Here is a 26,656-nt window from a genome sequence, read left to right as displayed (position 1 = left end):
CTCCAGGTAGCTATTTTCAGCAGGAAAATGTCATTGAGGGGAGGGTTAAACTTCCTGTCCTCATGCCATGGTCCCATCTGAGATCCTCCTCTTACCCCCCCCATACCTGTTTTTTCTAAAAGAAAAAGACATTTGGAGTTCCAGTCACAGATCTGCCATGTCATGTCTAGTTAGACACAATGAGGGGACAGGCATCTACTGGTCGGACAAACATAATGTGCAGACAGATGAACAGGTGCAGGCAGGCTGGACAGACCGAGTGAGCAGGCAGATAGACAGACAGAATAAGTGAGTGGGCAGGCAAACATAGGAAGGGTTGGAAGAGGATGGACAGGCAGACACGGAATGGAGAGATGCAGGCAGAGAGAGATCCACATGCAGGGCAGTCAGGAAGGTGGATGTCATGGGCAGATAGGCACAAGATGGTCAGGCACCAAGAAGACTAAACAGGACAAGCAGAATAGACAATGGACTGGAAGGCAGACACAATGAATAAATGGACAGGCGGGCATACTAAGCAGAACAGAGACAATGGACTGGAGGCAGATGTAATGGGAATACAGACGCAGGACAGACAGGCAGAGAACTGCAGATGTACACAGAGCACACTTGATGCCCAGAAGATTATGGAACACTTCGTATGATTTACTGTGTTTTAGTACAACTTAGTGAAGCTTGTACCATATTTCCTTCATTCAGTTTTTCAAGCATGTATTTTTTCTTTTTTTCCAAATACAGATCTTGGTTCAGAAACCTCACTGCAGCCGAGTCAAGAACTTAAGTTATCCCCTCTTTGAGAACCTCTTTAAATTAGCAGGGTATTCATCTTGTCTATAGAGCTTTTTTCCTGATGAATGGGTCCATTACTTCTTCCTACTGAGAGGAAGGGTGGGATATAAATTTAATAAATAACAATAATAATATTTAATTAGTATATTTATTTTTACCATACCTTTCCCAAATATCGTATATGTGTCTGTATGTATCTTCATATATACATATATATATATATATACATATATATATATATATACATATATATATATATATATATATATATATATATACATATATATATATATATATATATATATATATATATATATATATATATATATATATATATATATATATATATATATATATATATATTATATGTATGTATATGTATATATATGTATATATATATATATATATATATATATATGTATATATGTATATATGTATATATATATATATATATATGTATATATATGTATATATGTATATATATATATATATATATGTATATATATATATGTATATATGTATGTATATATATATATATATGTATGTATATATATATATATATATATATATATATATATATATATGTATATATATATATATATATATATATGTATATAGTATGTATGTATGTATGTAAGAGTCACACCTACAAAAGGGGGAGCTTCGATGACCTGGGGGGGCAGTGGGGGAGCACTCTGGTAACCTGGGGGGAGGGGAGTTTTGGTGACAGTAGGCAGGATTGGAAAGTGAAGGGGCAGCAGCCATATATACATGGCTGTATACTATAGCCAGCATGGATTTTTTGCATTCCACAATGTTAAATTGAAAATATCCCCATGCCATTCTGCTGCTTCCCATAAGCTCATTTCAAAGCAAAGCCTTACAAAAAGTATAGTCCTGAACTCAGAAACGCTTCTCTAATAACCCTCTAGGTTTTTATGGCGATTCACAAAACACTCAGAGAATCAAAAGTTCAAAGTGTAAATAAGAGAAAAAAATGCAAACCCCTGTTGGACTTCTTTCTGTCAGCGGTCTCCTAATCTTTTGAAATTCATTAAAAATCAGCCATGTTCACAGAGTACCTGTAATGTTATTACTGACCTTGCCCCATACTCTGACCTTCATCTTCTGTAGTTGAAAAGTTAAAAAAAATATGCCTGGCTGATTTTTAATTAATTTAAGAAAATTAACATTAGTCTATGATATCACAGGCATTGTCAGTAAGAACCAACTGTCAAGTATTCTAAAAGCCAGACTAACAGCTGTTGGCTTGGCTAATCAGTGGGCCACATAAGAACATAAGAACATAAGAAGAGCCGGCTGGATCAGGCCAGTGGCCCATCTAGTCCAGCATCCTGTTCTCACAGTGGCCAACCAGGTGCCTGGGGGAAGCCCGCAAGCAGGACCCGAGTGCAAGAACGCTCTCCCCTCCTGAGGCTTCCGGCAACTGGTTTTCAGAAGCATGCTGCCTCTGACTAGGGTGGCAGAGCACAGCCATCATGGCTAGTAGCCATTGATAGCCCTGTCCTCCATGAATTTGTCTAATCTTCTTTTAAAGCCATCCAAGCTGGTGGCCATTACTGCATCTTGTGGGAGCAAATTCCATAGTTTAACTATGCGCTGAGTAAAGAAGTACTTCCTTTTGTCTGTCCTGAATCTTCCAACATTCAGCTTCTTTGAATGTCCACGAGTTCTAGTATTATGAGAGAGGGAGAAGAACTTTTCTCTATCCACTTTCTCAATGCCATGCATAATTTTATTTACTTCTATCATGTCTCCTCTGACCCGCCTTTTCTCTAAACTAAAAAGCCCCAAATGCTGCAACCTTTCCTCGTAAGGGAGTCGCTCCATCCCCTTGATCATTCTGGTTGCTCTCTTCTGAACCTTTTCCAACTCTATAATATCCTTTCTGAGATGAGGCGACCAGAACTGTACACAGTATTCCATATGCGGTCGCACCATAGATTTATACAACGGCATTATGATATCGGCTGTTTTACACCCACGCCAAACCTTTATTCCACTTTAAACAGTCATGGCTTCCCACAAAGAATCCTGGGAAGTGTAGTTTGTGAAGGGTGCTGAGAGTTGGTAGGAGACTGCTATTCCCCTGACAGATCTCCAGTGGCCAGAGTGGTTTAACAGCCTCTCTTCCCAGAGAATTCTGGGGATTGTAGCTCTGTGAGGGAAATAGGGTGTCTCCTAACAACTCTCAGCATCCTTCACCAACTACACCAGTTTTCTTTGGGGAAAGCCATGACTGTTTAAAGTGGAATAAAGGTCTGGCATAGATGTGACCAGGGACAGCTTTGGTTTAAATTTGGGTGGGAGACTACATGTGCTGCTGTAGAAGAAAAAGATGGGGGAAACCCTGAAAAATAATGATGCTGTTAATAATGTTTTCCTGTTGGAAAGATTTGATTTGATTTTAATATTTCCCTCTGCCCAGTGCACCCGCCCTATCTCCTCTCTTCCCCCTACTCCTTGCCCTTCCTCCTCTCCCCTCCCCCTTCCTCCCTCCCCCTACCCTTCCTCGCCCCAGTCAGTTTCACGTATCCTAAGCATAATTGCATGGGAGTAAATCCAATTGAACTAGACATGCAAATGATCAAACCTGCCTTCCCCTCTTCCTCTCTTCTATCCCCTCCCTCTCTTTCCCCTGCCCCTCTCCCCTCCCCCTCCCCCCTTCCCCTCCCCCATCCCTCCCTTCCTCCTCTTCTTCCCTCTCCCTCCTCCTCTTTCCCTCCCCATTCCAGGCTCACCCCCCCTGTTCCTTCTTCCTTTTGGTCAGTTTCACATATCCTAAGCATAATTGCATGGGAGTTAATCCTATTGAACTCATAAAGCATGCAAATGATCAAACATGCCCTTCTTCCTGTCCCTGCCCCTTCCTTCCCCCTCCCTGTTGAGTGGTGGCAACACCTGCAATCAGTCCAAATAACATAAATAAGACATGTGCTGTGCTGAACTTGTTTTAGTAGAGAGGAAGCAACAATACAGACAGTTGATATAGTTCAGATAGACACTTTGAATGTGTTTGATTTACTTTTAATGAAGTTTCCTATTGTAATTTTTTCCTTACGTTTCTGTTTCTGTACGTGAAGTACAGCAACACTTTGCAACACTAAAAAAACTCCAGAAACAATTGTGGAATAATGGCACTGACTGTTCTGCAGAATAGTTTCCAATGGACATGAGGAGTATCTCAGTTTGCCCAAGATAAAACAGAGGGATGTGAAATATATTCTAGCAAAATTCTAGGTGTGCTCTATGCTTTTAATTGACCATCCCCACCCTTCCCTAAGTGATGCGATTTAAGCATAGCAGGCTAAACACATGCATCTTGGGCAGGCCAAGTTTGTTTTTAACAACAGCTAGATTCATTGCTTAAATAGCAACATATTATAATCAGTCTAATTTTACATCAAAGGTGTAGTTTCAATGCACCCAAAACAGAAATAGAATATAACCTCCAGTTTGAAACACAAAAGACTGTCTTCATCACCATCAAATGACATGGACCAAAAAAGGCTTTGAAATTAATAAAAATAAATTTGACACAGATTTCTAGGATGAATAATGAGGGAAATATAATTTTCTAGGTGAGATTCTCTGTACAAATAGTAGTAACACAGGAAAGAAGCAAAGTAAGAACACCAACAAACATACAAAAATGTTATTCTTCATCTTTGGAGATGGCAGGTGTTGCCACCACTCACCATATGCTCACAGGCATATGTTACCAAATTCTTCCAATCCACACAGGAAGTGGATTGGACTGTGAAAGACCAACCCAAATTGTCTTTGCATTTTTATAAATTTGTAGGACAGTGCAATATCTCAGAGAGGAGGTCAGTCCTCCTGCTCCCCTGGTGCATTCACTATAGCTGTCCAATTTCCCTGATTTTTAAAGTTTGATAGATATGTCTGTTGGCTATAGGTACGTTCTTAAACTGCAAGGATTTTTGCCTGTTAGTGTGTGTGTGACATCTCAGGTTGCTTCTAGATGGCTGTTTATGATGGGATTGGTGCTCCTTATGGATGGAATTTCCCCCCAGCATCCACATGATGTCATTAGAATCAAAATGCCAGTCCTTATCCTCCCCATTTAATCTGGATTTATCCTTTTCAGAGGAAAATCTGGTAAATTAACAAACAAATACAAAACTATTCCCAACAACCTGTTTGCAAATTATGACCTTGTCTCGAAGTACCCCCTCAGGTTCAAACTGACCTTGATAATGATTTTCAGTATATATTTTTATGCTGCATACAATTTCTCTTGTGCCTGAAATTTCTTTCAGGTTTGCTTTTGGCTGTCAGCATCTTTCTGGAAGTCTCTTGATCAGGTGTCTAAATATGAACATCCTTATTGGTTTTCCTCCTCTGTGTCCTATTTTAAGAGCAGTGTTTTGCCATCAAGTTATTAACCTGTTTGCGTGGGGTTGTGCCATGAGTGGGATTTCTCATTATTGGGTTTGTGTTGAATATTGACGATGACGCACAATCTGACACAGATGCTTCTAGTTTTGTTGTCTGTTAAATGCTTTGTTTGTTTGGGACTATTTGGTCATGAATGTGAAGAGAAGCAAAGGCTTCTCTTGTGCTTCATCTTCTTGTTTGCTATTAAAATACAAAAGCATTTTATATGCCCATGTGTTTTATTTACTTATCTGAAATATCTATATCTGCCTTTCAGTATAGATTAATTTACAAAGCAAGTTAAAAGTGATACATAACAGAACCATCCCCATCGTTAAAACAGCAGAGGTCAGCTAGGTACAAACTGAAATCATTAAATGCCCTGGTAACCAGAAATGTTTTAAGAAAAAGTTTAAAGGTCATTAAATGATATTCCTGCCACATGAGTGTGGGGAGCATGCCTCTGAATACCAGTTGCTGGGAGTCATAGGTAGGGAGAATGCTGTTGCACTCAGGTTCTGCATGTGGGCTTCCCATGGGCATCTGGTAGGCCACTGTGAGAACAGAGTGTTGGACAAGATGGACCTTTGGCCTGATACAGCAGGGCTATTCTTATGTTATTATACAGGTGTTGTATTTTGAGTCCTGGGATTCTTAGAAATAATAATCTGAATTCAGGCTAAATTTAAAAGGTGCAGAGGAGGCATCACCAATATTTTTGGACCCATGGGTCCATTTGGAATTTTGAGATAGCTTCATGGGCACCACCTGTCTAGTTGCTTCTCTTTCCCTCCTCTGGCTCACTTCCCACAAAAAGACACACATACACAGAGAAACAGGCTGTGCAGACACACATATACTCTCTTAGCTTTTTCATGGCATGAAAATTAGCTCAAGTAAAGTTAAAATAGATCCTAATGAATTTGTATGATTTCAGAAAGGTCCCCCCACCAAATGCTATCAGGTTAAAGCTTACATTGGTGGGTTACACAGTAAAAATCAGAACCTATGCTCGCCAGCTTAAAAGAAATGATCTAAGGCACAGCTTCTCATAATTTTTACATAGGATGACATCAAAACCACCAACAAATCACAGGAACACATCTGTTGACACAGAGATGAGCTGTGATTTTGTGGTGGTTTTGAGGGAACCCTGTATTAAAAACTATTGGGATTAATGTATTAAAAACAAAGGGATCCCGAGGGAGGAGAGTGGGCCCAATCACAATAAGGATGATCACTGTCAAGTTGCAGGTTTTATATCTTAGATCTCTTTGCATAATTGCACCAGATCCCTAACATAGTAAAAGATTGGTATATGTATTGGACTTGACATAGTTTTAACGTGTTTTTCTTGTTGAGTTTTTATTGTTAAATTGCATATCCATGTAATCTTAGGCAGTTGTCTCTAGGTTAGTCATGTGTCCTACTTTACAGAGAACAGTTCTCTATTTGAAGAGCTGTCAAGATGACAATCCCGTTTGAAGGGTTATTTGGTCCAAGTCTACTTTAAAGATAAAGAAACATTCACTAATGGGCAAAAAACCTTGCGGTTTAAGAACGTACCTATAGCCCACAGATATTTCTATCAAACTTTAAAAAGCAGGGAAATTGGACAGCTATAGTGAATGCACCAGGCGAGCAGGAGACCTGACGTCTGAGATATTGTACTGCCATACAAATTTGTCAAAATGCAAACACCATTTGGGTTGGTCTTTCACAGTCCAATCCACTTCCTGTGTAGCTTGGAAGAATTTGGTAACATGCGCCTCTGAGCATATGGTGAGTGGTGGCAACGCTGCCATCTTCAACGATGGAGAATTATATTTTTGTATGTTTGTTGGTGTTCTGACTTTGCTTCTTTCCTGTGTTACTAATGTTTCTACAGAGAATGTAAACAAGAAAATTTTACTTCCCTCATTATTCATCCTAGAAATCTGTGTCAAATTTATTTTTATTAATTTCAAAGAATTTTATTGGTCAATATGAGGGTGAAGACAGCCTTTTGTGTTTCAAACTGGAGGTTATGTTCTATTTCTATTTTGGGTGCATTAACAGATGAATCTGAAACTGCAGTCTGATATAAAATCAGACTGATTACAATGTTGCTACTTCAGCAATGACTCTTTGTTGTTGGAAAAAAGTGGATGCATGTTTTCAGCCTGATAGTGTTTAAACCAATTCATTTAAGGCAAGGTGGGCACGGTCAATTAAAAACATAGAGCACACCTAGAATTTTGCTAGAATATATTTCACCTTCCATTGTTTTATCTTGTGCAAACTTAGACACTCCTGATGTCCACTGGAGACTATTCTGCAGAATAGTCAGTGCCATTATTCCACAATTATTTTTGGAGTTTTCTTAGTGTAAATTTTGCAAAGTGTTGCTGTACTTCACATATTTACAGAAATAGAAAAAAAAGAAAATGATTTCCTGTAGGAAACTTCACTGGAATTGAAAAGTAAATCAGACATATTTAAAGTGACTATCTGAACTATATCAACTGTCTTAATAATGTTGCTTCTTCCTTGCTAAAACAAGATCAGCACAGCACGTCTTGTTTCTGTTCTTTGGGCTGATTGCAGGTGTTGCCACCACTCACCATATGCTCAGAGGCACATGTTACCAAATTCTTCCAAGCTACACAGGAAGTGGTGTTTGCGTTTTGACCAATTTGTAGGGCAGTACAATATCCCAGAGAGGAGGTCAGGTCTCCTGCTCCCCTGGTGCATTCACTATAGCTGCCCAATTTCCCTACTTTTAAAAATTTAATAGAAAGATCTGTGGGCTATAGGTACATTCTGAAACCACAAGGCTTTTTGCCTATTAGTGAATTTCTCTGCTTTTTAATCTGGGAGGTAAGAAATGCGATCCTGTGCAAGAGTGGAGGAGGGGTGAGGGGAGGGGAAGGGGAAGGAGAGGAAGGGAGGGTAGAGGGAGGGAAAAGACAGGTCGATCATTTGCATGCTTATTGAGTTCAGTGGGATTTATTCCCCTGCAATCATGCTTAGGATAGGTGAAACTGACCACAGGGGATGGGAAGGAGGAGGAGGAGGGAAGGGAGGAAGGGCAGAGGGGAAGGGGAGCAGGCAGGAGGGGGAGGGGAGGAGGACAGGTTTGATCATTTGCATGTTTATTGAGTTCAGTGGGATTTACTATTGAACTCTATAAGCACAAAAATGACCAAAGCTGCCTTTCCCTTCCTTCCCCTCTCCTCTCCCTTCTGCCTCCCATCCAGTCTTCTTTCTTCCCCCTCCCTTCCCCACTCCAGCCCTCCCTCCACTGGTCAGTTTTACCTATCCTAAGCATGATTGCACGGAAGTAAATCCCACTGAACTCAAATGATCTACTCCCGTGCAGTCATGCTTAAGACAGGTAAACCTGACCATGGGGGTGGGGGAGGAGGGGAAAGGGGAAGGAGGGGATTGGAAGGGCATAGGGATGGAGAGGGAAGGACAAAGGAAGGGAGAGGGAAGGGGCAAGAGGGAGAGGATAGGAGAGAGAAGGGAGGGTGGGTTTGATCATTTGCATAATTTTTGAGTTCAATGGGATTTATTTCTGTGCAATCATGTTTGAAAATGGAAATGGACTGCCTTCAAGACTTATGGTGAGCCTATAAATAGGGTTTTCATGGTAAAAGGTATTCAGATGTGGTTTTACCATTGCCTTCCTCTGAGGCTGAGAGGCAGTGACTGGCCCAAGGTCACCCAGTGAGCTTCATGTCTATGTGGGGATTCGAACCCTGGTCTCCCAGGTTGTAGTCCAACACTGATCCGGGGAAGGGACAGGGAGGGTAGGAGGAGGGGAAGGGGAGGAGATTGGATGGGTGGGCACTGGGCAGAGGGGAAGCCCCTTTCCTTTCTAAAAGGAAAACATTGTGAACAGTATCATTGCTTTTCAGTGTTTCCCCTACCTTTTTATTCTATAGCAGGCACATGTAGCCTCCCACCCAAATTTAAACCAAAGTTGTCTCTGGCCACATCCACACCAGGCCTTTATTTCACTTTGGACAGTCATGGCTTCTCTCAAAGAATCCTGGGAAGTGTACTTAGTGAAGGGTGCTGTGAGTTGCATGGAGATGCCCTGTTCCCCTCACAGACCTTCAGTCAGAGTGGCTGACTGTTAAACTAGTCTGGACACTGGAGCTCTGTCAGTGGAATAGGAGTCTCCTCTCAGCGCCCTTCACAAACTTCACTTCCCAGGATTCTTTGGGGCAAGCCATGACTGTCTAAAGTGAAATAAAGGTCTGGTGTGGGCGTGGCCCCCTGATTAGGCAAGTCCAGCAGCTGTGAGTCTGGCTTTTAGAACACTGACAGTTGGTTCTTACTGAGCATGCCCGGCGTTATAATGGTTCAAGCAAAGATTTCTTAAATTAATTAAAAATCAGCCAGGCATTTTTTTAACTTTTAAACTGCAGAAGATGAAGGTCAGAGTATTGCGCAAGGTCAGTTATAGGATTACAGGTACTCTGTGAACATGGCTGATTTTTAATGCATTTCAATAGATTATGAGAACTCTGACAGAAAAAAGTCCAAAAGGGCCCTGGAATTTCTCTCTCTTTTTAGAATTTGAACTCTCTGTTGCCCCCACACAAAGAAGACTCGTGACACCAAACTGATATAATGTTATATTTATTAAAATATAACATCCTAAATCCAATGCAATACAGCCAATTATTCAAATCTATATCTTTTCGGGCAGGTGAGGCTAAACCTAACAACGAGGGATTACACCCTCACCTTCTTAAGGCATCACTTCTCATCATCACATAACTCCATAGTCAAGGACGTGGGTGAATTCCTCCCTCCTTGCTCCTGGAGCCAGCTGTGTGGTTCCAACCCCCACACCATGGCCCCGTCGTACAGGTGTTCACCATGATGTGCAAGCCGGTCCCACAAGGACACAACACAGATCCCCACCGGACACAAAGCCCTGATGGTTCCCTAGGGAGTGCCCCTTTTTCACGATGCCTTAACTACGTAATTTTTAACCCCCATATACCTCACCTGCCCGAATTCTATGCCACAAGAGGGGATCAGCTTAAGCTTGGTCCCCTCCACCCAATGAGGATAACAATCCCCTTAATCCCCCCATAAGATCCTCCAAAAACAGGTCACACCCTTGCTTAGAAAGATGAACACCATCATCTCGAAATAGATGTGGGGCATGGAACCTAATCCTATCATGAGAAATAACTGCCCCACCAAGAGACAAAACTAAATCCCTAACCTTCCTATTGACCCATTTCCTAGCTCTATCTATCTTATTGGGGTGAACAGCACCCCTCCAAACCCTTCTAACAAGCATTTCAGACCATACAAGCAGAAGATGGGGATATGATTTAATAAGCCACGTGAGATCACGCGTAACTTTTAGCAGCAAATCCAAGCCAGGACGCTGCACCAAATCATTTTCACCCAAATGAATAACAATATGTGCGGCCTGTCAGCCAATGACATGATCCGGCACACAGCAGGCAGCAACGCGTCCCATAACATGCCCCTCCGGGCTTCCCACTGAATCGTAGCTGTGGCAGAAAGCTGCAGCTGTGTTCCACAAACAGACGAGGATGCCCTCCGATGAGCCCAAAACACAATTGAGTGGCCACACAAGACGATCCTGACGGGAATTGGGATGTTTGTCAAACCTACAGGAAACAGAAACAAAGTCATCTGTTAAAACCTGATGTAAGACTTAAATGCATTGGAACGCCACTTTCCGATCGCCTGTATCTCGCTGATACTCATGTCCACAAGGGCCGCAGCTGTAACTGCACCAATCCGGAAAGAATGCAGCCCATAGACTCCAGCATCGCGACCACTGGCCAACAAGGCCTGCCGAACAACGGCCCAAAATTGAAATTGAGTCAGGGCAGTACCATCCATATGTATAAACAAATAACGCTGGCCCACTGGCCGAATGGATAAGAATTGTCGCATTGCAGACACAGGGCACAATACCTGGACCTGGCGACTTCGTAAAAGCACGAATACTGCCATGGCCCTTTGATCGGTCTTAGAGACCCTCAGTGAAAACCTCACTATATCTGCACCGAATGTGCAATCGCCAAAGCATAAGGCTCGATAAGTCACATCGCACTTAAAAGGGGGCAATACTTCGCTAGGGCGAAAAGCACCATAAAACATCGTCAGAGTTACTGCGGCGAACAGGTGCGACTCATACTGAGATGAGCATAAAGAATTAAATAGTGCCAGGATCTGGAGGAGTACATCGGGCGTGATTGGCCTCCTCCGGCCAGCGGACCTGGGAGCGGAACGCGACCAACCCACAAGGACCTATCTGACCCTAAAATCTACAGAATGATCCGGCAGCCCCCTTTCCTTGGAAATAAAGGCTAGTGCCGAGAGGTGACCAGCGATAGTAGAAACAGAATTATTGTGCCCTTTTAAATGTGTCATAAACTGCAATAGATGCTCCACAGGAATAGGCCACTCCAAAGGCAGCTCCGTGCCTATACGGAAAGTGTGGAACTTAGCAAATGAACGCTCATACGCATTTTGAGTACTGGGAGCCAGAGCGGCAGCAATTGCAACCCCAACTTCTAGTTGCCAAGGTTCCACAGGAAAGGTGGGATTGGTACAGGATCCAGAGCTGCTCCAGGTGCAAGCTCCCGAAAGCGTGCCATCTGTAAGCGTGAAAGTGCATCAGCTACTGTATTCTGCAAACCTGGAACATGTCTGGCCAGGAATAAAATATTAAAGCACAAGCATTGCAACACAAAAGCGCGCACCAAGCGCATGACACGAGGAGACTTAGAAGTTTGGGCATTAATCACGCTAACTGTAGAAATATTGTCGCACCAGAAGCGCACTGTGCGGTTTGTAAATGCCTTTGGCCAGATACGAACAGCGACCACAATTGGAAAAAATTCCAAAAATGTCAAATCGGAAGTAATTCCGATATCTCGCCAACTGTCAGGCCATCGCTCAGCACACCACTGGGCTCTAAAGATGACCCCAAAGCCAATGCATCCGGCAGCATCAGAATGCACCGGTAATTTCGCTTCTAAGATTAATTCCTCCCTCCAAAAGGAAAGGCGATTGAAATCTTTCAGGAATGCAAGCCACATGTAAAAATCCTCTCTCATCCCTGACGTGATCTTTATGAAATGGAAGCGAGAGTGAACTCCCTTCATGGCGTCACATAAACACCTGAGGAACGCACGACCAGGGGAAATAACTGGAAGCGAAAACTAAGTGGCCACAAGTTCCTGTAACCGGGCCAGTGTGATCTTTTTCAACCCTATTACTAAACAGAGCAGTTGACGCAGTACTACCAACTTCTCAAGCGGCAAACGTGAGGACTGAGTCACAGTATCTAACTGAATCCCTAAGATAATAAGGGAAGTAGTAGGGCCCTCTGACTTTTCGGGAGCTAACGGAACTCCCAATTCGTCAGTTAAAGTGTCAAAAGATTGCATAAAATGAAGGCTATGAAAAGACACGGCCGGTCCCACAAATAAAAAAAAATTATCAAGATAATGAGCAGAAAAGGAGGACGATGCTTTCCTCCTCAATGCCCATTCTAGAAATGTGCTAAATGCTTCAAAAGCAGTGCATGACACAGAACAGCCCATTGGCATAGCTCTGTCAACGTAAAACTGATCTTGAAATTTAAAACCAAGCAAATCCCCATCCTCAGGGTGTGCTGGCAAAAGGCGAAAAGCAGATTTTATATCACACTTTGCCATTAAAGCACCCCTTCCAGCTTTTCTAACTACTCTAACCGCCTCATCAAAAGAAGTATATCTAACTGATGCAAATAATGGGGAAATGCCATCATTGACAGAGGCCCCTTTTGGGAATGACAAATTATGAATCAGGCGATATTCTCCAGCCTGCTTCTTAGGGATAATACCTAAAGGGGAAATCCTCAAATTTTCCAAAGGAGGAAAACGGAAGGGGCCTGATATCCGATCAGCAAGTATCTCCTCATGAAGCTTGGCCAAAACTACAGGCGCTAAATTACTATAAGAGGGCTGATTGACTAGCGATGTAGCAATCCTAGGACCCTCATAAGGGATACGAAAACCATCCGTAAAACCCTGGAGTATAAAACTAGCAGCCTGCCGATTGGGATAATGCTCTAACAGCTTCGCCAAAGGAGCCAGCTTGATCGGGCTACTGGCCTTGCGACGTACAGCCGCTATTGCCAGACTGCGTTTTGGCTGTGGGTGCTCCCCTGTACCCTGTGGAGCTGTATGTGCCCTCTGGCAAGAGGAACTAGAGTGGTTGCCTCCGCACAGTGCACAAACATGTCGGAACCTACAGAGATGTCTTGAGCATCGGCCATTGCTATTAAATGTCCAGCAGACTTGTTGGGATTGAACCCACTGCCCGCCTTGGCTGTAGCCAGAGGTGGAAGTCTGCGCACGTGCCAATAAATGCCCACTATCGGCCCTATCTCCAAGAGAGGGCCTGGCGGAGGTCATAGAACGTAGCCACAGTCCAGTATGTTCAATGTCGCAACGAAGGGTAGGATCTAATGCTGCTCTTTGTCTAAAATGCTGATCATACCTAAGCCAAGCGGTTCCAGAGAATTCTCGGAAGGCCCGATGCACTATATCCTGATATTTTATCTTGGATAAAGCCCTAGACGGATAAGCCTGTGTCATAACACCCATATAAATCGTATAGGCGTTCAACCAATTAGGCCACACCCTATCCACCTTCCTTTTGATCACTGCCTCACGCTCTTTCCCTTCCTGACCGTCCTTAGGCTTAGCCTCGTGCTCACGAAACAGGAGAGTAAGCAAATCAATATACTCTCTCCTCCAAATTTTTTCTTTTGTTCGTATCGCCTTGAGGATAAACCCCATATGGAAGGGACAAAGAAGCAGGTGATTGAGAAGAGGAAATCGAAGGCGGCTGCCAAGGACTCACTGCAGCCGCCGGCCAAGGAAGCTGTGGGTGCTGGGGTACCAACACCCCTCCCATAAACACTACTGGGTGGGCAGCTGCTCCCAACGAAGGAGAATCAGCTGTTTGTATATCCCTGTTAAGGGCAGTGGAATCCTGTGGATGTGTATTGCGAGCTTGTGAGTGCATGATTTGCTCACCTGTATACGCCGAAGGAGAGGCAATCACAGAAGGTGCTGCAAACCCAGAAACCATTGGAGTAAACGCTGCAGCATCATGCGGAACTGGCTGCTGACTTCGCATATGCCCGGCAGCTGACAGAACTGAAGGTGTGACAGCAGAAATAGGTGCTTGATCAGCTGGTAAACACGCAGTATGCGTACGGATTGCTGGCTCCTCACTGGGTACCGCAGCTTCCAGAACCCCGATTCTAGAAACTAAATCAGCAAGAATACGATTTTTAGACTTTTTGGAAGCCAACCGTGCAGATTTCTTACCTGCTGGAGCGGTACTTGTGCCAGCCTCAGCATCCAGGGGCTGTCTGCGTTCCTTTTCCAACGCCTCCACCCTAGCCACCAAGGCACGGATGGTCCCAAAATCCTCCTCTTTGTCAGAAGACAGGTTCTCCTGTGGTAGAGGGCGCTTTGTAGTTTGCTTGACCACCCGCACCCCTTTTTTCCGCTGAGCCTTCCTGGGAGGCATTTTGTAAGAAACAATAAACAACAACAATTATACAAAAGACCAAAATGCTATTATAATCTAATTATGGAGTCAACAAATTATAATAATAATTAGCATACACCAAGTGCCTATAACACTACAACTAATAAATTAACCCAACCTCTTTGGTTATTTATATATTTTATTTATTTACTTATTTACTTATACATTTATTTATTTATTATATACAAAGGGAAAGTGGAAAAAGGATTGAAGGTAAAGGGAAGTGGGAAGGGGGGGTAATTTATATTTTTAACACTAATAAACGGAATAAATAATGACTAGTAAATGAATTTTAAAGTAATGGAATACCTTAGTTATTAAATTAACAGAAACAATACTTATTATATCTTTAAACCTTTGCTCTAAAATTAATTAGGTAACTACCAAAGTAACCAAAAGGATTAACAATCTAAATGGAATTACACAACAAGAATAACTGGAGGGGGGGGAAATATCTCAACGTTAACTAAAGCAAAGGCAGAATTAATTTAAGACACACAAACTAAAACAGGAACAAACAACCAACCAACTCAAACCCTCGTAACTGAAACTTAAAAGGCAATAACACTAAAGGGAACTAAACCAGGAAATAAGGAAGCCGGATTGCCGCCCCGGGCGCCTAGGCGGACTCCCGACGCCCAGCTGATCGTCGGAGATCCGATAATAGTAAGTAAAGGCTCGAAAAGGAAAACGAGAGGCAAAGGAATCACAAGCCATGAAAAACCTCTGAACGAACGCCAAAGCCGCCAACGGAGCAACGTGGAATGAGGATTAAACGCAGCTGCCGCGAGGCGAAAAAGGCAAGCGCGGGAAGAACGGAGCAGCCTTATATCTGCTGCTCAGCGCCCTCCCTGATAGGATGATTGATCTCACGTGGCTCCTAGCACTTGATTCGAGAATGTTCCCAAGTCTTCCCTGTAGTTATGGTGGGGGCAAATACGCCCCTAATTAGGAACGACATTCTCTCTGACTGTTTTGTGTATCGCCCTGAAAGTTTAGAGGGTTGTTAAGCAAGCATTTCTGAGTTCAGAACTGTAAGTTTTGTAAGGTTTTGTTTTGAAATGATCTTATGGGAAGCATCGGAATGGGAACAGGGGTTATTTTCAATTTAACATTGTGGAATGTGAAAAATCCATGCTGGCTATAGTATAATGGGAAGGTAGGGCCCTTGAAGTTGCCCATAAACTAAATAGCAGGCTGGGTAGACCCAATTTCATTTTCTCTTTAAATAATTTGGGAACAGGGGCCAGAGCAGGACAATGCCATTTCTCCCATGTTTAGAGAAATGCACCTAAATTGACACCCCTGAAACCTTTATGCTAGAGGCAGCCCACATGAAACTTTCACTTGCCTGTGAGTGCTCAGTACAAAAACATTACTGAGGGCTGGGAGAGCCAACCCTGGAGGCTGCACACTACTGGTAGTCTAGTGGGTTGATGGCACTGTATTTTGATTAATGTGATTATGGGATTTGAAACTGAGAGCTAAAAGTAGGTTTGTTCCTGATTTTGTCACAGGATGGTTTTAGACAGGCTACCTTGCATCCTTGTCCATCTGACACTTTGAAGGTTCTAGATGTAGTGTATTGTTATCTGTGTGTGACATTATAGTGAAACGTTTTTATGAAAAGAAAGGCGGGCTATAAATGTAATAAATAAATAAATTATACCCTTGAAATACTTTTTTTTTTTTTACAAAAGTTAGGAAGGACAAATCTTACCAGAACTGAAGATGACTAAATGTGAAAGATGTAATGTGTGGATCATTTTTATCCATGATCCATGCCTTATTATTGGCTACATCTCTCCCCTTAGCATGTAGTCAGCTCACTGAGCTTCTTTTCATCAATGAATGTGCGAAACTAGGGAACAAAACTAGGGAACAATTGTTCACATCATATTTTTTTGATGTGTTTACTCTTTGTAAATAATTCTTTCCAGAAAATTATTCATTTTAAAGCTCCTTGTCACCACAGAGACAAAAGTTTCTGTCATCTTTATTGTCCTTAATTCCTATATGCCTCATCATTTAATTGCCTTAATTTGGTTCTCTGCTGTCTAGGGATGGAGACGATCTTAAAAAATAATTGTTCAGTTACATCTAACAAGCAAGATGAAATGAGAACTGGCAGAACAACTTCACATCTCTGTCAATGATTTAGCTTTTAGATTCTGACAAACAGGCTAGTGGCCTGTTATGTTGTTTGACCCAATTTTGTTCCTCATCAACTTATTTGGTGTCTATGAGGTATTTCAGGCTGAGATCCTATACATGCTTGGTGGGACTTACTTCTGAGTAGACCTGCACAGGATTGCATTTCCCTAATTTGTATTAGCCTATATGAAGAGAAATTATGCAGCAAGAAATGCATAGGATTTTAATGACAAAGAAATGTAATAAACATGCCATAATCTTAGTTTCCCGTCTTCTGTTTTTGTATAGACCTTGAATGTCTCACACCAATAAGCTGAGATATTATTTACAAAAGTATTTAATGTACTTGATATGGTCTCAGATGTCTGTGGGCATCAGATTTATCAGTGATCCATGTGGACATGAGAATGTGTGACAGGGCTGTGGAGTCGGTACGCCAAACCTTCAACTCCGACTCCTCTATTTTTCTACAACTCCAACTCCACCCAAAATTGCTTCCAACTCCATAGCCTTGGAAAGGGCTGTAAATGTCTTTTTAAATTGGAAGCTCTCATAGGAGCATTTTTATCTCTGCCTGAATATGCACTGATCTTGGCATCACAGCATTTGTCTTCATCTCGGTCCTGTTTCATACACTGACACACAAAATGTTTTCCATCTTGAGTTATGGTGAAATGCTCAACTACAGCTAACTTCATGGAAGCTTCTTTGACATTTTGAATTTATATTTTAAAAAATTTGTCAATCAAAATTTATTTTGAAGCTGGAGTCGGAGTCAGTACATTTCTACCGACTCCGACTCCAACTCCACCCAAAATTGCTTCCGACTCCGACTCCACGACTCTGACTCCACAGCCCTGATGTGTGAAGCTACAGACAAGCTCATGGCTGACCTAGGTGCACATGGAGCTGCTCCTTATATAAGTGGCTGCCCCAATGTGAGGGCTGTAATTTCTACAGATTGATTTTTGTCAGGACAGCAGCACAGGAGGAAAAAATTACAATGCCCCCTCCCCATCTGCTGCGATCCTGATAATTATCACTTCCTAGCTGCTGATTGCATAAAATATGCATGTTAGATACGATGTTAAAATGCTAAATATGCATTTTTATGTCATGTCTGTTTTGGTCATTAGTAAAAGTAGCAGTTCAACACATCCAACCCCTCCCCCAACCAAAAAAAACAGGCTTCTCTTTTAAGTACCTGTGAGTTAAAAGTGTGCAACTACTTTGGATGAAATGAATTCTAAAGTAAAGTAGCTCTGGTTTAAAGTAGTCCAAAGAGAAGCGGACTTGTCCTGAACTTTCAGTCTCAACTCAGATTTTCAGAGGGTGTTTTTAATTTGGTAAGCCCAATCTGATAAATTTTGTAAGCATTTCGTAAAAGGAAAACACCAGACAGGGTAGAGGGTGCAGTTTTGTGACTGACAGCTTAGCTTCCAATCAGGGAATTACTTTACCAGAGCTCTCCGATCACAGTTCTTTCGAGAGGGACATTGAAGTAACGTATCAAAAGCTGTTCAGTGTTTTTCTCTGCTCTTTGCAAGTTTACTCTCACAGGAGAAACAACGCTGGAAGAGCTTGGGAGTTGTCGGTTGTGTTTTGCTTATGTGACCTTTCCTTCTTCCAGTCCACCAAATCCTCTCCTAAAATCCAATCTCTCGCATCCTCATTTTTTTTTTAAAAAAATTACTCTTGTTGTTGTTTGTGTCTGCCTTAAGTGTTATTCCTTAAGCCTTTGGAAGTGAAGTTTGATTATTTCTGCATTGTTAATTGAGTTGAATTGTTGTTGATTTATTATGGATGTTTTAATTGTATTTTATGAAATTTTATTAATGTTTTTTGTTTTATTATATGGAAACCTCTTTGATGTCATCATGATGAAAAGCAGTATGTAGAAGCTTTTAATAAATAATTAGTTATTAGGTAACAAGTAAGTCACTTCCCCTCACCCCTCCCTCATTCTAGCCCTAATGGCATTTGATTTCATTTCAGTGTTATTTGTAGGTCTGTGTGAGTCTGATTGTGAGCATAGTATATTATTAGAAGTATTAGTATATCATCTGCCCGACACTGTGTCAGTCTCTGTTCTTTGTTGTGTGTGAGATTGTATGATGGACTGCGTAGGTCTATTGGCCCTTTGGCACCTGGGTCCTTTAAGTAGGCCCTGATCCACACCACCAGGCACCAACCAGACAATGACTCCTGAGGAGACCACATTTGGTCATTGCCTGGATATTCCACCTGTGAGAGGAGTAAGGCGAGGCACCCTTCATTAGCTGCCTAACGGCAGATAAGAATTCCAGCTACTCTGCCTTAGGCAGAATGAAGGGTGGAAGACAGGAAGGATATCAAAAACCTAAGAGAGAGGGCCTTGGGAGGGTGAGAGATACATATATATCTGGAAGCCCCTGGAAGAAGAGGTCTGCTGGAGGTTGTGGTGCTGAGAGGAATCTGGGCCAGAGGTCAAAGCAGATAACGTGAGGCAACATGTCTTGAGTAAAGCCTGATATACAGCTAGCCTAACAATACAGCTGGCCAGATGTGAGTCAGTGCCTTTCTTGATCCCTTTGCCAGGCACGGCCCATGAAAGACATGGAATGTGCTTCCTTTGATGTGCCCCTTCCCCAGGGGTACAGCATAGACTCCCCAACCACTGCTCCTATCCTACTAAAAATTTTCAGGGAATGTTTCTAGGATCACTTCTGTATCATATGCTAAGTTCAGGCATATTGCCTCCAAAACCAAATGCATCCCTTTTTTAAAAAATGCAGACTGTAAAGGAACCTAGTACAAAACCTTTTCACATCATAAATTTTGCAGGATTCTTTCAGTATTATATCTGTAAACTTCTTTCAGTTTCTACAAAATGTAAAAACTTATTCTCATTTGTTGTTTCCTCCCATTATAATCAAGGTTGCAACAACAGAAGTGTCAGAAAACAAAGTGAAGCAAGGTTCTGCCTTGCTGAACTGAAGCATCTATCCACAATTGTGAATTGAAAGAGTTCAAAGCAGGTTCTGAGCCCAGTTTTTGTGTGTGCATGCAGGCCTACAATTAACTTTTCTGCATGATCAAAGAATTATAGAAGGATGTGTGGACTGAGGACAACACATGAATTACAAATAACGTACATTGATTTTTGTGTAATAATATGGAAAGGCTCTAGCTCAGTGCTTGAAGCAGGGTTGGATTCCTTTCTACTTCTTTTCATGCGGACATAATTGAATCTGGCATAATCATCCCACTCTCCATCCACACACACTTTGGGCATTGCTCTAACCACACATAATCTTTGACAATTATTACATACCTTTGCTGTGTATACACATAGTGTGCATGTGATGAGAAGCTATATCCAAACTTTGCCTGGTGCACTGATGCTGTTCCTGCCTTTTTCCTGGATGAAGGTTATAGTAGTTTCAGCTTAGAGTTGGGGTTATATTAGAGAAGGATGTGGAAGGAACGAGTTAAACACCTTCTCCCAAAACAATAATCCTCTGATCTCCAAAGGAGCTCTGAGGACTGCTAATTGGAGAAGGGGATAGAGCATCTGCTTTGCATGCAGAAGGTCCCAGGTTCAATCTCCAATATCTCCAGGTAGGGCTGAGAGAGGCTCCCTATCTGAAACCCTGGAGAACTGCTGTCACTCACTAGAGACAGTATTGAGCTAGATGGACCAATGGATCTGACTCAGTATAAGGCAGCTTCCTAACTTCCTATAATTAGCTAAACAAAACCCATGGGAGAGCCTAACCCACACATCTCTTCTCCTGTCCTTGTTTTGGCATTGCTAGACCTCATGACAATAGTCAACTTCCATTTGCCAGTAGTTTCGTTGCTACCACTGACTTTCAGTAAAACTGATTGTAAATTGAAGATGCCCAAGAAGGGCAGGCGCTTGAAGTCCTGAGTTTTTTGGATTCTTGGTATTGCCTTCCTCCAAAAGCAGCTCACCTTTCAAAAGTAGCTTCCCACTCTTGTTAAAAATAAATGCATGACAAAAGTCTGTGAGGAGGCACTGAAATCCAAGCAAAAGAAAAGAAACAGTTCTGTGTGTCCAGTGTATTCTGTTATCATGATGTGGTGACTGAATGAGAATATGTACTTCTGTGTTTCTGAGTCTTAACATTTGGACTTGCACTCATTTTCAGCTCAGGTGCAGAGCTTGGAAGATTACTTTTAAAAAGTAATAAATTACAGTTACAGTTACATGGCCCCAAAAAGTAGTAATTGCCGTTACAATTGCAATTGTTCTGAAAGTAGCTGATTACTTTACTTTTCCTCAAAAGTAATCACTACGATTACATTTCAGTTACTTTTTTAAAAAAAGCCTACAAGGTGCTGGCCTTGGCTGCTGCACATCTAAGTAGCCTAAAACAACATTAAAAATAAACAAACACATACAGAGGTAGTAGAATAATTATATTTATTCATAAGATAGCAATGGTGGTCTCTACGCTGGTAAGGGTGGTCACTACTCAGATCTTTGCATGTCAAACCAAGTGCAACCCCCCCCTCAGCCAGCCAGCATAATCCCTCTCACTTAACCACCTCCCAAACCCTGCCCTGCCACCAACTAAGGGACACTCACTCAAGCAAACATTTTTCCTGAGGTGCAAAAAAGTTAAAATACTGCATATGCAGCACAGTAGCCAAAGAGGGTGGTGGAGGCCAAGTGCAAACACAGTATTCTCTCTCACACACACACGTATGTTGTCATCTTTCACCTCCACAGTTCTTTATCTCCATTCTGCTGCTGCCTCCTTCTCCTCCTTTATCCATGTTCTTGACCTCCAGATCCTTTTTCCCTACATTCTTCACCACCACTATCCATTTTTTTAAATAATTGTTTTCTCCACTCCACCCCGTCTCACTCTCCGCCTCCTCCCTCGTCGCCTCCTACCCATCCACAGAGCATGAGGAAAGAGCGACACTGCACAGAAGCCCAGTTTGAGGCACATGATTTTCATCCACAAATCAGAGGAGCAGAAGACTTCCCCTGCTCCCCCCCAAGTAATGCCCAAAAGTAATTCTGGAAATGTTACAATTACTCCACAAAAGTAGTAAAATTACTCCTAGTTCTATTACAATCAAAATGTAAAGGAATTACCCACTTGTTACTCAAAAAGTAATGAATTACAAGTAATTAGTTACTTGTAACTAGTTACTTCCAAGCTCTGCTCAGGTGTAAGACAAATTGGAAGCAAATGTTGTATAATGTGTCACTCGGTCAAGGGAAAGCTGATCCACTTAACAGGCCAAACAATAGACAGATTGACAGTACAGTACAGGAATTTTCCTGTCAGGAAGCTGGCTGGGCTAGTTCACTTTTCAGATTGTTAGAAGTGAATACTAACTCTTCCAAGCTCTTTGAAGGACTATATCGTTTTTTAAATTCATTAACACAGCTTTGTGTGTGTGTGCACACGTGCACATGTTCTACTTGCAGAGCTCAGCACAGGAAGCAGTATTAGAAAATGCTAGCCAACTACAAAGCCCACGGGGGGGGGGGAACCCAGAGCTTATTGTGTTAAAGTGCTGATCTCTGCATTTTGCTGCTATTTTTTGTTTGAAAAGTTGTGTTTTGATGGCTGGATTATTGTTGTTATGTCCACCCCCTTGTATTATTTATTTATTTATTAAACTTTATTAAATAAATTCACATATTTATTATTATTCCCTTTACTGGTAAACAGAAAAACTTTGGAACTTGACTATTGTCATGAGGTTTCACAATGCCAAAAAAGGACAGGAGAGGAGATCCGTGGGTTAGGCCCTTCCATGGGTTTTGTTTAGCGAATGATAGGGCAAAAGATAACACACTAAAACATCTTAAAACATTTCAAAAACATCTTAAAACATTTTAAAAATAAAACACCTTAAAAACATCTTTTAAAAATCTTTTAGACATCTTAAAAGCAACTCCAAAACAAAATTCCAAACAATTTCAAAAATGTGTAAGGTGCTTTGAGTGACGCCTTTGGTAGAGGAGGAAAGTGGGTTATATTTTTTTTAATAAATAAACAAAGCCATTGGCTTGGGCTTGACACTGAAAGGTCTTTTCAAAAGTTGTGACTATCCAGAGGAATGGAAGCTTATAATTGTGAGGCAGCCAGGGAGAAAATCTCTCTGTCTATGGATGGTTACAGATGATCACCCACTTACTGTGTGAATAGAAAATGTCAGAGTGGAATGGTGAAGCATCTCCTATTACTTCTTTGCTGCAACATGCCTCTGCCAAAGTGTGCTTTGTAAAAGAGAGGCTGCTGAGAGACACTCCTTCTATATTACTTCATTGTGATTCATAGCTTACCTCCAAGAGATGGGGAACTCTGACGTTTGAGGACATATAGAAGGGATGGGAAACCTCAGGCCCAAGTGTCAAATACAGCTGTCCACGCCTCTCTGTCTGGCCCTTGACTTCCACAGGCTACACGCCTTACCATGCTTTGCTTTGCACCCTCAAGTGGTTTTGTTGGTTCCAATGTGTCCTTGAGCTCTGATAATGCTTCTTGCTTCCCTGGATGGTGGAAAGCGAGTGTGTGCAAATGGGTGTGGAAACTAGCCTACTATACAAAGGTAAAATTCACATTCACTGTTTTACCCAATTTTCCTTGGTCATGCCCCCCACTGGCATGTGCCCCCTGGAATGTTATCTAGAAGGGAAAGTGGCCCTTGGGCTGAAAAAGGTTCTCCACACCTGACATACATACAGATTTAGGGATTTGATAGAAGAAGGGACAAATGAAAAAGGGAGTTCTGAAGAAAGCTTTTCAGGTACTCAAGTAAAACATTGTGGGATGGAGATGTAAAGGAGGCACTGAGGAGGAAGCAGGGCTTCACACTATTTGTAGAAAAAAGGGTACAAGGGAGAGAAGACTGGAGCAGAGGCCTGGGAATTCAGGAGCAAGGGCCATAGGATTGCTAAGTCTACACCTTATGTACATAGAAGAGTGGATATATTATAATGGGGCCATTAAAGACCATGGAGTGGTCCATCATCATTTGTTCATGTCTAGTCCTATGTCATTAATGCCAATTCTGTGTTGAAATGTGATATTTAGCAGTACAGCTTACACGGCTATGTGTATAGATGTGGAACATGGGTAGATTGAGAGAAGGATTTTGGAGGATTGGGGACTGTAAGTCAAAGGAATATGGGGGTTTCCAGCAATAGAGTCTCTGACATTATCCCTCACAGGATTGCCATCAGTCTAGGATACTGTAGCAGCAGATTTCCTGCATTGGCGGGGGCTGACTAAATGACTTTTGTGTGAGTTCTGTGTTACTGTACTTTTCAGTGACATAACCCAATTCTATCAGTAGTGTGGCTTCTCCTGTCATTGCGCTGTTGTAACTCATCAACTCTAAAAGGGAAATGTGGGCCGAGGAATTAGGTGTGGGGCTTCACAAACTATTTGAATTACCCACCCTATTTATTTGTCTGTCGGTCTGTCGGCTACTTAAAGGACAGATCTTTCTCTTCACTTTGTTTATACAAAAACCAAATGTCTATGGACGGGATTGAAAATTCTGTACTTTGGGGGGGAATTCAGATATGTTTAATATACATATTTAGTTAAGGTAAAACAGGCAGAGGTATAATTAGGCCAATATTTTTATTCTACTCTTTTTTCTTTTGTAAAGTGGCTCCCTTACCTGTTTGTTAATATTTAGTGTCAGAGGTTACATCCTCCAGCTTGAGAGTATATTGTTGCAAAGACAATAGCCTCCACTACTACATCGGTTTTCTGATTCCAAAGGTTCTTTTCATGTGTAATAATACAGGATTTTGAGCCCAAAGCAGTAATTATCATAGGATAATTGGCTTTTTTTTGGTACTGTCTGTTCTCTTTCTGGAAAATATTGTTTGCTTTTCATAATACTTCGGAATATTGAGTCTGCGTATACTTATGAATAATAGAAACTCAGTGCCTCATTTTTATTTAGAAATTTACCAGGAAATGAACGAACTCTAGTCTCATTCAGTCACAAGAAATGGGCAGGTTAACTTCATTCTGCTATTACTACTACTACTAAGTAATAGTACTTTGGATATCCATTGTATGTGCTACCTGTTTAGATGCTGCTGTTTCTATACGTTTCCTTAATTTTTTTTACTTTTGAGATTTAGGCTTCAGACACATGATATTGTGAGAGACTTGATAAAATTACGAGGTAAGGCTAGCTCAAATTGCCAAAAGTCAGTGCACAAATATACTTGCCTCTGGATGCAAAAGTATTCAGCAGCTCGGGGATATCGAAGTATTGGTGTTTTGTTTTGGCCAGCTGATTCATGTATTTAACCACTCATGTGATTGCTTATTCATATGGATATGGAGGCAGGTGACTTGAAAAGCTCTGCAGAGCTGCTTTGGTGGATAGGGTTTTCCAGATTCAAAATGAATTCTGCTAATTTAAGTTGATCTGTAGGATTCCATGAGACTCATTCTCTGTTATACTGCTTATATAACACCAGATGCAGAAACAGTTAGGTGGATATATCATTCAGTGAAATCTCTTCTTAATCTGATCTTAGTGAGAGAAATTATTAGTCGTGTGTGGTGTCACTCCATTGACAGAAGGTATCAATCAACGGAAAGGGGGGCATTCTTTAATTATTCTGCCCCCCTTCGTAGCCCCCATCACTCCCCAAATCTGGTTTCTCATTGGATTGCATCCTGAATTTTTTGGGAATAATTACATAAAAAAATGAAGGAGGGAAGTCCTAAAAGTAAAATGCATCCTCATTAGGGAGAAGTCCACAATTGCCTTACTGTTAAGTTAAGCTACAGCATCAATATCTCAGGTGTAAGGACAATGAAGCTTGCCAGGGATATGAAAGGGTAATTGGGTCACCACACTATAAGTAGCAAACTTTTGGATCATGAAAACATTGTGGAAAAGGTTAATGAATTCTCCACATTTGTCTATCCTTCTTGCAGAGGATACTGGAAATATACCCATCCCTGAATTGTTTTGTGGCAATATATCTGAAAAGCTGTCACATATTAACATTTCCATGGAAGAAATATTTCAAGTAGTTAATAGGTTAAACAGCAATAAGTCACCAGGACTGCTTGACATTCACCCAAGACATGAACCTGCTGAACTGCTGACTCTGACTTGTAGGTTCTCTGACTTGTCTTTCCACAACAGATCTGGAAGATCACTCTTTTAAACAAGAATACTTCAGGGCTATTCCTATAAACTATGCTCCAAGGTTCAGTAAAACTGGTTTACAACAAGGGTATCATGACAAGACTATTTGTATTGGTTTCCTTCTAATAGAAACATAAATGAAATAGCTATACCACCTTTTGCACACGTCTTCATGATGGAAGTATGTTCATTTCTCTGATAAAGGAAATGAATTGGTATGATTGTACAGAAAGAATGTTAAACATAAGGTAGAATTTTCTCAAAAGGATCAAACTATTTAGTAAAAACATTCTTTTAATCATAACATCATCTAAACCTTATTCTCTTTTGGATGCTTCCAGATGGATATCTGCTGTAGGATTGATGCTTCCAATGCATGCAATTTTTCCAGCATCCACGACATCTTTTTGTGATGCAGTCAAAATAATGTCAAATGTGTAAGTAGATCATCAGAAAAACCACATTTTTAGATGATGTGTCAACCAATGGAATAAATGTTCTGCCAACAACTCACCAAAGGCTA

General features: G+C 41.5%; 1 protein-coding gene across 3 annotated transcripts in view; it reads left to right on the top strand.

The window, feature by feature from the left end:
- Window positions 1-26,656, top strand: part of INSC (INSC spindle orientation adaptor protein) — a 250,036-nt gene that overhangs the window by 102,424 nt on the left and 120,956 nt on the right. For all 3 annotated transcript variants that reach the window (XM_061610294.1, XM_061610295.1, XM_061610296.1), the window contains one exon: window positions 26,475-26,570. In XM_061610294.1, the coding sequence (XP_061466278.1) occupies window positions 26,497-26,570 (74 nt within the window). In that variant the 5' untranslated portion in view covers window positions 26,475-26,496. The remainder of the gene's footprint in view (window positions 1-26,474; window positions 26,571-26,656) is intronic.

This window comes from Rhineura floridana, chromosome 2 (genome assembly GCF_030035675.1).
Source record: "Rhineura floridana isolate rRhiFlo1 chromosome 2, rRhiFlo1.hap2, whole genome shotgun sequence".
Classification (NCBI taxonomy): Eukaryota; Metazoa; Chordata; class Lepidosauria; order Squamata; family Rhineuridae; genus Rhineura; species Rhineura floridana.
This window is presented reverse-complemented; position numbering and strand designations above follow the sequence as displayed.